Source organism: Ranitomeya imitator, chromosome 2 (genome assembly GCF_032444005.1).
Source record: "Ranitomeya imitator isolate aRanImi1 chromosome 2, aRanImi1.pri, whole genome shotgun sequence".
Lineage (NCBI taxonomy): Eukaryota > Metazoa > Chordata > Amphibia > Anura > Dendrobatidae > Ranitomeya > Ranitomeya imitator.
The window spans coordinates 751,721,887-751,737,057 of record NC_091283.1 but is presented as its reverse complement, the minus strand read 5'-3'; the positions used below and the strand labels follow the sequence as shown (position 1 = coordinate 751,737,057).

General features: G+C 44.4%; 1 protein-coding gene across 8 annotated transcripts in view; it reads left to right on the top strand.

Annotated features, from left to right (window-relative positions):
• The window catches only part of GBF1 (golgi brefeldin A resistant guanine nucleotide exchange factor 1), a 349,375-nt gene that overhangs the window by 184,929 nt on the left and 149,275 nt on the right, over nucleotides 1-15,171 (top strand). The window contains exon 9 of one of the 8 annotated variants that reach the window (XM_069753294.1): nucleotides 1,098-1,196. The exons of the other annotated variants lie outside the window; for them this stretch is intronic. Within the exon in view, the coding sequence (XP_069609395.1) occupies nucleotides 1,098-1,196 (99 nt within the window). The remainder of the gene's footprint in view (nucleotides 1-1,097; nucleotides 1,197-15,171) is intronic. 8 annotated transcript variants of the gene reach the window in all.

Here is a 15,171-nt window from a genome sequence, read left to right as displayed (position 1 = left end):
GGACAAAACAGAATTCATCATCTTTCCCCCATCTCACGCAACCCCCCCAACGAACCTATTCATTACAGTAAATGGCTGCCCACTCTCCCCAGTCCCACAAGCTCGCTGCCTCGGGGTAATCATTGACGCTGATCTCTCCTTCAAACCACATATCCAAGCCCTTTCCACTTCCTGCCGACTTCAACTCAAAAATATTTCACGAATCCGTTCATTCCTCAACCATGAATCTGCAAAAACCCTAGTCCATGCCCTCATCATCTCTCGCCTTGACTACTGCAACCTCCTGCTCTGTGGCCTCCCCTCTAACACTCTCGCACCCCTCCAATCTATTCTAAACGCTGCTGCCCGACTAATCCACCTGTCCCCCCCGCAATTCCCCGACCTCTCCCCTCTGTCAATCCCTTCACTGGCTCCCCATTGCCCAGAGACTCCACTACAAAACCCTAACCATGACGTACAAAGCCATCCACAACCTGTCTCCTCCATACATCTGTGACCTCGTCTCCCAGTACTTTCCTGCACGCAACCTCCGATCCTCACAAGACCTCCTTCTCTACTCCCCTCTTATCTCCTCTTCCCACAATCGCATACAAGATTTCTCTCGCGTATCACCCCTACTCTGGAACCCTCTACCACAACACATCAGACTCTTGCCTACCATCGAAACCTTCAAAAAGAACCTGAAGACCCACCTCTTCCGACAAGCCTATAACCTGCAGTAACCACCGATCGACCAAACCGCTGCATGACCAGCTCTATCCTCGCCTACTGTATCCTCACCCATCCCTTGTAGATTGTGAGCCTTCGCGGGCAGCGTCCTCACTCATCCTGTAACAATTATGACTTGTATTGTTTAAGATTATTGTACTTGTTTTTATTATGTATACCCCTCCTCACATGTAAAGCGCCATGGAATAAATGGCGCTATAACAATAAATAATAATAATAATAATAATATGTTTGACCTCCAATTATCTGCCTTTTTTATTGCGCTCCGCAATGTTTCTTACTTCCCACTATGTGTGTCCTCACCTGTTGTACTTCCTTTGTGTTTTCCACGTTCTGTTTACATTCATACATTTACTTGTTTTCTGCAGATCTCTCCATGTCTTCTCTGCAAACTGGACACCAATAGTGGTGAACAATCCAAAAACATGAACCAGTTAGAGAGGGTATTACTTTTTAAGAACCTAAAGGTCTCTCTTCTGTTCCTCCATATCTGTGCGGTGTGCAACTAAGACACTGGCACCATTTTTTTTTTCTTATAGCCTGTTTGCTTTCCCTCCATCCTCATTGTAACCCGTTAGCATGGCTTTTCTGGTGGATGCATGAGGCAAAGGGGCTTTGCTGTGTTTTGACTTACACATTTGAGATCTAGATGGTCACTTTGTAATTGCTACGTTTTGGAATGTAGTTGCTAATATCCACTTGATGAGTCTGTCATGCTTCCATATGTATTGGATACTAAGAAGGGGGCATGTGCATTGCCATCGGGTCCTGGTATGGAGGTACTTTAAATAATAGATAATCACCGCAGCTCTCCAGTAAGGTAGTAGTGAGAAGATGGTTTCCAATTACAACATAAACTAGTATGTGTGCAAAGCAGCGGAGAATCAGAAATGATCCAAAATTGCAATTTTTGTATTTTAAAGTAAGCTGTAAATTATGACATTCACTAGTCTACTGAAAAAGTTAGTCAGATAGAACTACTGTATATACTCGAGTATAAGCCGACCCCCCTAATTTTGCCACAAAAAAACTGGGAAAACTTAATGACTCGAGTATAAGCCTAGGGTGGGAAATGCAGCAGCTACCGGTAAATGTTAAAAGTAAAAATAGATACCAATAATAGTAAAATTAATTGAGACATCAGTAGTTTAAGTGTTTTTTAATATCCATATTGAATTTGGAGCCCCATATAATGCTCCATAAAGTTTATTATGGCCCCATAAGATGCTCCATATTAAAATATGCCCCATATAATCCTGCATAAAGGTTAATAATGGCCCCATAAGATGCTCCATAGACACATTTGCCCAATATAATGCTGCATAAATGCTGATTATGGCCCCTTAAGATGCTCCATAAAGATATTTGCCCCATATAGTGCTGCACAAACCTTGATTATGGCCCCATAAGATGCTCCATACAGACACTTGCCCCATATACCATAATGCTCCACAAACGTTAATTATGGCCCCATACAGACACTTGCCCCATATAGTGCTGCACAAACGTTATGGCCCCATATAGTGCTGCACAAACGTTATGGCTCCATACAGATATTTGCCCCATTTGCAGTTGCTGCGATAAAAAAAAAAAAATCACATACTCACCTCTCCGTCGCTCAGGCCCCCGGCACTTTCAATATTCACCTGCTCCTCGTTCCGGCGCCGCTCCATCTTCAGTGTCTTGTGCACTGACGTTCCAGCTGAGGGCGCGCACTAACCACGTCAACGCACCCTCTGACCTGAGCGTCACTGCAGAAGACGCTGAAGACTGAACGGCGCCCGGAATGGGGAGAGATGAATATCGCGCAGCGCTCCCCTCCCCATTATACTCACCTGCTCCTGGCGCTGTGCAGTCTCTGCTTCCCCGACGCCGCAGCTTCATCCTGTACTGAGCTGTCACCGTTACCGCTCATTACAGTAATGAATATGTGGCTCCACCTCTATGGGAGGTGGAGCCGCATATTCATTACTGTAATGAGCGGTACCATGTGACCGCTCAGTACAGGAAGAAGCTGCCGGTGCCGAGGGAGCACACCAGGAGCAGGTGAGTATAATTAGACAGTCCCCGCTCCCCCTCCCCTGCCGACCCCTGGGTATGACTCAAGTATAAGCTGAGAGGGGGATTTTTAGCCCAAAAAAGTGGGCTGAAAATCTCGGCTTATACTCGATTATATACGGTATGTTGTCTGTTTTTAAATAGGTGGATTTATTGTTAATAAGAAACTTTTACATTTTATGAAGTATGTGCCCTTCATATTCCTCAAGAGTAACTGATTTTTGTTTTGTATGTCTTAAATCAACAGTACAAATGAAAATAAGAAACTTTGCAATATATCTTATCTGAGAAATCTGGTATGAAAATTGCCTCTTCTGAGAACAAGAGGACTTGAACTCTATAGCGCCACCTGCTGGAAGTAGCGATCCTCCAAGTCACAATCAACCCTTTAACAAGTCTTGTAATATGACTTAGGATAAAAGCCAAATCAGTATCTCAATTCCCAGACACGGTGTTTCGGGCTGTTGGCCCTCGTCAGTGCGAAGCATGAGAACTGATTTGGCTAGGTTGTTTCTCAACTCCAGTCCTCAGACCCCACAACAGGTCATGTTTTCAGGATTTCCTTAGTATTGCACAGGTGATAATTTCATCACCTGCTCAAGCATTAATTCCATCGCCTGTGCAATACTAAGGATAATCCTGAAAACATGACCTGTTGTGGGGTCTTGGTGACTGGAGTTGAGAAACATTGCTCTGGACTGAGGTCTAAGGGGTAAGGTTTCTCCTTGTGGAGAGTGACATACAGGTGGCGCTGTAGAGTTCAAGTCCTCTCTTTCTCTGAAGAGGCAATTTGCATACTAAATTTCCCAGAGGAGCATTGCACGGCGAATAAGCCTCCTTACCTTGACAATCCAGAGCTGGTATGCCACTCTCCACAAGGAGAAACCTTACCCCTTAGACCTGAGAAATCTGCTTCCTTCTCTGTCAGGAATTATCATTCATTTTCAGAATTCTCAATTCATCGGTAAGACCTGTATTCAGTGATGACAGATTGCTACATTACTGAGATTGAAGATGGCAGTTGAAAATGACTGACCGGTCCGGGTGGAGATAGAAGCTTGCTCTGATAAGAGATGTTACAAAGTTTATTTTCGTGTTCTTTTGCAGTAGATTAAAAGAATGGTCACTCTTTAAGTAAAGTAACTTGTATTTGTTGCAATACTTCCATTATTATTTAATGAAGACAAAAATGTGCTTTTTTTTATTACCTTGCAAATTATTTTAATCATTTCGACAACTTGACTTCCCATTGCATTTAGGCCAACAATTCAGCTGATCGTTGGGTTTTTTTTTGCAAATAAAACCGGTGATTAGAGATGAGCTAATCTGAGTAAACTTGATTTCCCAGATTTGCTCTAACTCAGACTGGAAATCAATGAGAATCGCGAGTAACAGTTTATTTTGCTCTGCAGTCTCTCCACACGTTAAAGCATAATAAATCGATGAGATAAAAAATATCGCCTTGCCCCTCACCTTTGCTAGCGCCGCAGCTTCCTCTCCGATCCTTCACGGCTTCTCTTCCTCCCTCTGGCTCCAGTCTTCTCCTATGTCATCAGATTTTTATTTCTTACCCTTTGGGCATCCAGTGCACAGTATTTCTCTCATGACGACATGATGTCACTGGAGGCCTAGTCAGCGCTGAACGCACCAAAGGTGAAGACGATGGAGAAGACCAGGTTCTGAGGGCACAAGGGGGAGCAGTGATGCAAGGACAGGTGAAAAAGAATCAAGCCAATCGGTGGCCAGCAGGACCCCATATTCTTGCTTTGAGGAAATAAAATTGCAAAAGAAAAATCTGTTCTTGCAAATCCTAAATTTTTGTGACACTCGAAGTGAATTTGATTTGCCTTAAATTGACTCACTCATCTCGACTTGTGACACAAACTTCTTGCACTGTTACCTGTTATTTTTCTGTGCCACATCCTCCAGGTGGGAGAGCCGCACTTTACAGCAGCCCTGGATAATAGATCTTGGTCCCCATTGGGAAAATCTCCCCAACCTCATCCAGTGTCTAATACAGCCATATTAAGATACGGGTTCTTTTTCAGAGAAGTTTTCCACTACTGGATAACCCTTCCTTAACTAACGTGGCCATAATAACATAGAAAAAAACATACTTTCCAGCAGGACCGGTGCGGCTCTTTTGTTGCCAGTGCTATGTCTCGGCGGCCACTGATGCTGCAGATGGTAACAGCGTCACATGGCTGCCAGGTGAAACGGCGCTGACCTCATAGTGGCGGCTGCGGGAGGTTTTCTTTATTCTTTCTTTTTTTCTTGATATAACCACTTTAGCTGTTAAATAGGCATTGTCCAGCAGTGTGTTCTGGTACAATTGTTTTACCGGGTTTGAGGCATTGTCATTTTTCCACTTCGAGAACCTGACAGCAGGAGTATCCATGTTAAACTAAAGGTATAGGCAGAATGGCTAATTTAATACATACCTTTAGTGTAAAAATCTGCAGAGGGGCTGTGGCTGAGCCCTCTGAGTAGAAAACCCTACCCACAGTCCCGCCCCAAAGCACGAATAGATGAGGAAACCAAAACTTATCATGATGATTTGATGAAAACCAGGCTGCAGACTTTACACTAAAGGTATGTATTAAATCCGTATGAAAGTTCCATTCTGTCCATACCTTTAGTCTAACATGGATGTACTTGTTGACTGGTTCCCTTTTACGATTTAGATTATTTTTTTCCTTCCTCCTCTCTATCATTGTAAGCTGGTCCTGTAAATAAAGCAGGGCTTCACTTAACCCCGCAGGCCATGTGCTTCTTTGAGAATGGGATACAGACTGAAAAAAGTGGCAAACTATCAGGGCCGGCTCCAGGTTTTTGAGGGCCCCGGGCGAAAGAGTCTCAGTGGGCCCCCCCTTTAACACATACCCCGATTCATGATCGCATATAAACACAGCCATGTAGTATATAACACTGCCCATGTAGTATATAGCAGCCCATGTAGTATATAGCAGCCCACGTAGCATATAGCACAGCCCACGTAGTATATAGCAGCCCACGTAGTATATAGCAGCCCATGTAGTATATAGCAGCCCATGTAGTATATAGCAGCCCACGTAGTATATAGCAGCCCACGTAGTATATAGCAGCCCACGTAGTATATAGCAGCCCACGTAGTATATAGCAGCCCACGTAGTATATAGCAGCCCACGTAGTATATAGCAGCCCACGTACTATATAGCAGCCCACGTAGTATATAGCAGCCCACGTAGTATATAGCAGCCCACGTAGTATATAGCAGCCCACGTAGTATATAGCAGCCCACGTAGTATATAGCAGCCCACGTAGTATATAGCAGCCCACGTAGTATATAGCAGCCCACGTAGTATATAGCAGCCCACGTAGTATATAGCAGCCCACGTAGTATATAGCAGCCCACGTAGTATATAGCAGCCCACGTAGTATATAGCAGCCCACGTAGTATATAGCAGCCCACGTAGCATATAGCAGCCCACGTAGCATATAGCAGCGCCACTCACTCATGCACTGGTAGGACTAGGAGCTCCTCCTGAATCTGCCTCATAACTTCAGCAGCACGGGGCGGAGATCAGAGCAGAGAAAGTGCTCTCTCCCCCCACAAACAATGTCATGCTGGCTGCCTTCTCTTAACCCCTATGTGTGCCTGCCTGGCTGCACTCACTGAGTGATAAGATGCTTGTGTCAGAGCTGGCACATAGGGGTTAAGAGAACGCAGCCAGCAGTGACTTTGTAGGCGGAGAGAGCATGTTATCTCCTGCTCTGCTCTCCCAGCTGTATCTATGACAGCGTGAGTGGGCCCCCCTCTCTCCCCAGGGCCCCGGCATTTGCCCGCTGTGCCGGGTGCTGACGCCGGCCCTGCAAACTATATCCTGTAATTAAACCCAGAATCCCTATTCTGTTGGACCACATTTGTATCCCTCCATATTCACTATGACCATACATTTTTTTTTAATTAGTTTTATTTTTAAAACTGTATTATGACTATACATATTTAATAAGTTTCCGATTGTCCCCCTCCTCCATCATTCTATACAAAACTGCACACACCTTGCAGATTCATTGGCCCACACTGCATATGACATTTATGTACGGTGGTATCTGACACATGACTGGGAAGCACAGGGTGATTGCTCCAGCATATATGGATTGAGAAGACTTGATGTTTCTTTGATCCCATTCTACAATCTATGAAGTGGATTTAAGCAGGTTTTTTTGTATTTTTGTCCCCCCTCCTATAGAGCAGTGTGATAAACATAGAAGGCTATTTATCTGCATTAATCCTATTGTGGTGAATCTTTTATTCAAGATTTAAGAGGTGTTGCGTATTGGCACCGCTATAAATTTTAGTAACTAGAAGAACTTTTATTTTGACACAACTAAATACATTTGGAACCATGGATTACCCTTCTAAATTTTGCATGTTGTCGTGCCCTAACCTTTCACGTCTTGGTGTGTTAAATTTTCCCCTGTCTGCAATCCGAATGTTGCGATATAGGCACTTTACATGAATTACTAATTATGGCTCGTGCCATTTTCTTCTTGAGGCTTACAATATCTTTTGGAAAAACAAACGAGTACAGGTAAGGAGGCTTGTAAATTACCGTCTCCCCTCCCTCGTAAAACTATTTCCGCACCTTGTGAGCTTTTTGCATTTATGAACACTTTTCATTACTGTAACATTGCATTTAATGTTACCTTACATTGCCCCCCTGTAGATTAGAAAGCATGCAACTAGAGGTGAGTAGTCTTAAGCATAGAGATATATTTGTTAAAGGGAAAAACTTAATTTTTTATGTGATATCATGTTGGTCTGCGTGCATGGATTGTATTGGGTCCAGCTTCTTTCTCTAACCCCAGAGAGCAACTATTATTGCTATACATTTCTCCTATAGTGGCCACTATGTGGAAAATGTGATATTACATGGTGACCATTCAAATGAATGCCCTCCTGGCAAGCCAGGTGCTTTACAATAGAGCGAAAGCATGTTTTCCATAGCTGATCTGTATTTTTTCCTCATAGTCTAGGGGGGGGGGCGGTAGTGTCAAATTAGGGACTTCCCCTTAATGTTCTGCATGTACCCTGATAGTTTAAATGGTAGAGTGTTGTTGTTTTATGACCTGGTTAGAATCAAAGCCCTTTGTGATCTATTGTGCCTAGTGAAATTTGCAAATTGGCTATCTCCCAGAAAGAATAAATCTGTTTCTCTATTGAAGGGAACTTATTTTCCTCCTTGCAGATATCCATCTGGTCATCTTACATACGATGGTCCCTTAGGCCGAGTTCAGATGTCCGTGTAGGTCAGGTGTATGGACCATGATCATAGAATGGAGCGAAAACTGAAACAAACAAAAAAAATCTATAATATAATGCTAGGAGCGTCACTCTGTCCGAAGCCTTTATAGACTGCACAAGCGCGAAGCGCCTGCGCAGTCTGGACCCCACGGAGTTATGCATCCGGGGATGAGGATTGTGGCCCAGGAGATCACAGTAGAGATTGCGGTTGAGATCGCGGTATATGTAAGCACTGAACGCATACTGCGATCTCCAGCACTGTATCTCGGCGCTGTGTGTGCGGGGGTCTGTGGGCTGACCGAGGGTCTGCGGGGGGTCTGCGGGCTGTCCGTGGGTCTGCCAGGGCTGTGTGTGTGTGTGTGTGTGTGGGCATCGTCCGACTAAAAGTCCCATCTGGCTATGCCTGCTACAGTGACAGTGATTGACACATTAGCCAATGATGGGACAGTAGTAGTTCCATCATCCAGCTAATGTGTTGAATGAAAAAAGAAAAACACACACATACAGTACATATATAGTTCATACTCACCATCTACACCTAGTCCCCGAAGCCCTCGCTCACCTGAAAAAAATTAACATAATAAACCAACAATATACTCCGTGTCCGTTGTAATCCAATTAATACGATTGTCCCACGTCAGACAGGGAGTATACAGTTGGTTTATTATTTTTTATTTTTTGCAGGCGATCGAGGGCGTCGCAGGAATTAGGCGTGGTTGTAAGTATGGTGAAATTAAGAATATTAAAATACTTTTCTCTGGCTGTCTTTTTTTCTCCAGTCACCTTCCACGACAGCAGTATCGGAGGGTGTCTCCCCGCCCTAATAGGGGACAGGAAACAAAGATGTTAAATAAACCTCCCCTTCCTGCAACCACCAGTGTTTTTCCTTTTAACCTATGGGGCATGGAGAGGTTTCAGATAGTGCTGCCGTGGCCAGCGATCAGGAGCGAAGTTACCTTTATGTGCCGGGCAGTCGAGGTCGGGAGCTCCGCTCTCCTCCTCTTGTGACTGCTCCCATCTCCGCGCGACTTGGGACCCGTTATCCCGTCCTTCCTGCGCCTCCTCGCGGGATAAAGCAGGGCGGTGAAGTGCAAACCGGGGTCCTCCTGTAGCTCCCCGGCATTTTCCTCCCTCCCTGCTGCTGTTCGGAAGGAAGCCGCGCGTGCACCGGAAGTGACGTTCCCGAACTTCTGGTTTCGTTCCTATGCGTTTCACACTGGAGCGCAAGCGCGCCGGCCGGCGTCCTTTCCAGCAGCAGCCATGACGGGCGTTTCTTCTATGGATTACCCCCTATGGACCATAGGGAGGAGGAGCACCTAATTACGCTGGAGACGTCGATGCTATATATTCCTGGTTGGGGGGAAATCCTCCAGGTAAGGCTCATCTGTCTATGTCCCTCTGTGACTGGTGACTGACCGTATGGATGGCGACAAACCCCTACACTCTGCTTCTGCAGAGCCCAGCGTTCACCCTCCTACTGTAAGTAGCGGATGAGGTCTCTTGCTGTCCAGATAGTTGTAAGGTGACTTAGTTTACCTTTCTCCCTCTTTTTAGGGAGACAAGGTTCCTGCCCCTAAAAAGAATAAGATGCCCAGCCGCAAGTGTGGAGCATGTGCTTCCAAGCTTCCCTTCGCATATAAGAAAAAGCTGCCAACCATGCACGGATGAAGTGCTTTGTAATGAACAGACCTCTCTTCTGGACAGTATCAGAACCCTCATCAGACATGAGCTTTAGTCCTTTGACGGCCCTTTCCCAGGCCTCGACACCACAGCCCCCTCCTCCTAAGAAAAGGAGGATGGCTCCTGTGGATTCTGGGAAACATCGGATCATCATAAACCTGAAACCCCTAAATCAGGTCATCAAATATCGAAGATTCAAAATGGAATCAATCAGATCAGCAATCCCGCTTATTGGTCAGGATTGGGAAATGGCTACGGTAGATCTGAGGGACGCATATTATCATGTGCCGATTCATCCCGACCACAGGAAGTTCCTCAGGTTTGCAGTTTCCCAAGGCCATCGGGTCAGCCATTATCATTTCAATGTCCTTCCATTCGGAGTCTCGTCAGCTCCGCGGGTATTTACCAAAATCATGTCGGAAGCAGTAATCTTCATTCGACAACAGGGGATCTGTATCATCCCATATCTGGACGATTTTCTTATTGTCGCTCCATCCATTCCTCGTCTGAATCTGGATGTGACGAAAGTCCTGGACATCCTGAGATCCCTTGGGTGGATTCCGAACTTGGTAAAGTTAGATCTTCATCCATCTTCGAGGAAAAAATTCTTGGGAGTTCTTCTGGACTCCAGGAAAAGAATGTCCTTCTTGCCCAGAGATCGTCAGCTCGACCTCGTCCAGAGGATTTCCAGATTCAGGAATCGGAGGACCCCAACCTTAAGAGACTCTATGTCAATCCTGGGCTCTTTGACGTCATGCATCCAAGCAGTCTCCTGGGCCCAGGCCCACACAAGAGTCCTTCAATCCCACGTCTTGCTGCATTCGAAAGGACATCAGAATGCACTAACCAGGAAGATTCCCCTTCCCAGTCACGTGAAATCCTCCCTTTCATGGTGGCTGAACTTCCAAAATCTTCAACAGGGAGTCAGCTGGGATCAACTTCCTCTGAAGGTGCTCACATCGGATGCAAGCCAGAAAGGCTGGGGTGCCGTAGTTGAAGGATCTCATTTTCAGGGGTTATGGCCCCCAAACATCAGGTCCAGCTCCTCAAATCTGAGGGAACTAAAGGCGGTAGAGGAAGCGTTAAAAGCCGCATCTGTCCTCATTCAAGGTCACCATGTACATCTAATGTCCGACAACACGACCACAGTGGCCTACCTCCGACACCAGAGAGGCACAAAATACGCCAGCCTGAAACTAGCCGCTGCAAGGATTTTTTCCTGGGCGAAAAAACACCTTGTATCCATCACAGCAGTGCGTATAAAGGGATCAGACAATGCCAAAGCGGACTTCCTCAGCAGGAGGGACTTCCATCCGGGAGTGTGGTCTCTAAACCAAGAGGTCTTCCTATCCCTGGTTCGGAGGTGGGGAAGTTCCAACGAGGATCTGTTTGCCAACAGAACACAAAGTCGAGCACTTTCTTCTCACTCAACCCCTCAAGCGAAGCGCAAGGACTGGATGGCTTTTCCCATTCTTGGAAGTTTGCTCAGGCATACGCCTTCCCTTCTATTCCTTTGTTAGCAGGAACTCTACAAAAGATCCGGGCAGACCAAGTCACAACGATTCTGGTGGCACCTATGTGGCCAGGAAGAAGCTGGTACGGCGCATTGACAGACATGTCTCAAGAGGGCCCTATACTTCTGCCCCAAATGGTCGACCTTCTTCAGCAGGGACCCCTGCTACACCCAGACTTACACAGGTTGAACCTTGCAGCCTGGTTACTGAGGGATGCAGCAGTCTTGAAATTGTCAAACTTTTTGAAGCGTGATCACCAAACAGTTAAGCGTTTCATGGCAAATAGACAACAGGGTCTCAAGAAGCATGCTGGGCAAAAAAAACGCAAAATAACTGCCCATGAATTGAGGAAAATAAAGCGTGAAGCTGCCAAGATGCCATTTGCCACCAGTTTTGAAATGTTTCAGAGCTGCAACGTTACTGGAGTAACAAAAAGCACAAGGTGTGCAAAATACTCAGGGGCATGGCCAAGGTAAGGAAGGCTGAAAAACGACCACCTTTTAACAAGAGACATAAGATAAAACATCAAGACTGGGCCAAAAAATATCTTAAGACTGACTTATCAAATTTTTTATGGACTTAAGAAATGAGAGTGACTCTTGATGGGCCAGAAGGATGGGCCAGAGGCTGGATCAGTAAAGGGCAGAGAGCTCCACTCCAGATGCCAGCAAGGTGTAGGTGGTGTACTGGTATGGGCTGGTATCATCAAAGATGAACTTGTGGGACCTTTTCGGGTTGACCTACTGCCAGTTTCTGGAAGACAACTTGTTCAAGCAGTGGTACAGGAAGAAGTCGGTATCGTTCAAGAAAAACATGATTTTCATGTAGGACATTGCTCCATCACATGCCTCCAACTACTCCACAGTGTGGCTGGCCAGTAAAGGTCTCAAAGAAGAAAAAATAATGACATGGCCTTCTTGTTCACCTGATCTGAACCCCATAGAGTACCTGTGGTCTCTTATAAAATGTGAGATCTCAGGGAGGGAAAACAGTACACCTCCCGGAATAGTGTCTGGGAGGCTGTGGTGGCTGCTGCACGCAATGTTGTCGTAAACAGATCAAGCAGCTGACAGAATCTATGGATGGAAGGATGTTGAGTGTCATCATAAAGAAAGGTGGCTATATTGGGCACTCATTTTTTTGGGGGGGGTGGGGGGTTTGCATGTCAGAAATGTTTATTTCTAAATTTTGTGCAGTTATATTGGATTACCTTGTGAAAATAAACAAGTGAGATGGGAATACATTTGGTTTTTATTAAGTTGCCTAATAATTCTGCACAGTAATAGTTACCTGCACAAACCGATATCCTCCTAAGATAGCCAAATCTAAAAAAAAACCACTCCAACTTCCAAAAATATTAAGCTTTGATATTTTAGTCTTTTGGGTTGATTGAGAAAATAGTTGTTGATCAATAATAAAAATAATCCTCTAAAATACAACTTGCCTAATAATTCTGCACACAGTGTAGTTCCTTCTTTGATAAGGATTTGGCGGGCCACCGCTGGGTTAGACGTTTCATGACATCTGCAACTAGGATTCGCCCTAGGCTCCATGACCAGACCCCTCCTTGGGATTTGAACCTAGTCTTTAATAGTCTAACCCGGGACCCGTTTCAACCTTTTATTAGCCATCAGCTTAAAGATTCTGACCTTTAAATCCGTCTTCCTAGTAGCAATCACTACCACCAGGCGTATAGGAGAGCTGCAGGCCCTGTCAGTACAGGAACCATATTTAACCATCACCATGGATAGCATAATCCTTAGGCTAGACCCTTCCTTTATGCCTAAAGTGGCCTCAGACTTCCACAGAAGTCAGGATATCGTTTTACCCTCATTCTGTCCGAATCCCTCTAATCCGAAGGCAGAAGCCTTTCACACCCTGGACATCCGCAGGGTGGTTCTTTTCTTCCTCCAACAGACTGAAAATTGGAGGATAGACCAAAACCTGTTCGTCCAGTTCACAGGACGGAATAAAGGCAAAAAGGCGGCTAAAAGTACAATCGCTAACTGGATCAAACAAGCCATTTGTCTAGCATACTCATCTCAGAATCTTGCACCCCCGGCATCGCTGAAGGCCCACTCCACCCGTTCAGTCTCTACTTCCTGGGCAGAGAGAGGGAACGCATCATCTGAGCAGATGTGCAGAGCCGCCACCTGGTCGTCAGTCTATACATTCACCAGGCACTACAGACTAAATTTCAATAGGGACCTATCGTTTGGCAGACGTGTTCTCCAGGCAGTTGTCCCTCCCTAAAATTAGTTGTTGGCATTACTCCTATACTGCTGTCATGGAAAGTGACTGGAGAAAATAGTATTCGTCTTACCGGTAATTCGGTTTCTAGGAACCTTCCACGACCGCACTAATTTACCCCCCATCTGATATTCTTATTGGATGATCCCTGCACTTAAGTGGTAACTATACATGCTACTGTGTCCAGAAAAAAACACTGGTGGTTGCAGGAAGGGGAGGGGTATTTAACCTCTTTGTTTCCTGTCCCCTATTAGGGGGGGAGACCTCCTCCTATACTGCGGTCGTGGAAGGTTCCTAGAAACCGAATTACCGGTACTGGGGCTGTCCTCTTGTGAGCCAGGTTCTTTGTAGCGCTTGATGCCTTTTGCAACTGCACTTGGCGACACTTTCAAAGTTTTCCTAATTTTTTGGACTGACTGACCTTCATTTCTTAAAGTAATGATGGTCACTCGTTTTTCTTTACTTAGCTGCTTTTTTCTTGTCATAATACAAATTCTAACAGTCTATTCAGAAGGACTATCAGCTGTGTATCCACCAAACTTCTGCTCAACACAACTGATGGTCCCAACCCCATTTATAAGGCAAGAAATCCCACTTATTAAACCTGACAGGGCACACCTGTGAAGTGAAAACCATTCCTGGTGACTACCTCTTGAAGCTCATCAAGAGAATGCCAAGTGTGTGCATAGCAGTCATCAAAGCAAAAGGTGGCTACTTTGAAGAACCTAAAACATATTTTCAGTTGTTTCACACTTTTTTGTTAAGTATATAATTCCACATGTGTTAATTCATAGTTTTGATGCCTTCAGTGTGAATTTACAATTTTCATAGTCCTGAAAATACAGAAAAATCTTTAAATGAGAAGGTGTGTCCAAACTTTTGGTCTGTACTGCGTGTGTGTACATACATACATACATACATACATACATAATACATACATACGGTATATACATACATATACGTGTGTGTGTATATATATGTGTGTGTGTGTGTGTATACACACACACACACACACACACACACACACACACACACACACACACACACACACACACACACACACACACACACACACACACACTTGAAATGCCAGAATTGTCCATTTTTCAGTTTGGCTTCCCGTTCCTTGCACAGCTCTATCAACGGAAGACTGAATTATTAGTAGCAAAAAATAAGCCCACAAATAAAATACATTGTTACAAATTTCAGAAATTGTTTTTCACAACTAGAAGAAAAATAATCATATTGTTGGGTCATTTTTGCCGCATATTAAATGCCATAAATACAAAACCCATCAAATAATGGCAAATGTGCTTTTTTTTTCTTCATTTCACAGCACTTGATTTTGTTTTTTCTTAATTTCTAGTACACTGTATGGTAAAGGAGTTGACTTATTCAAAACTATAACCCGTCTCAAGTAAAAAAAAAATAAATAAATATATATATATATATATATATATATATATATATATATATATATATATATACATACATACATACATACATACATACATACATACATACATACATACATACATACACACACACACACACACACACACACACACACACACACATATATATATATATATATATATATATATATATATATATATATATATATATATATATACAGTGGGGCAAAAAAGTATT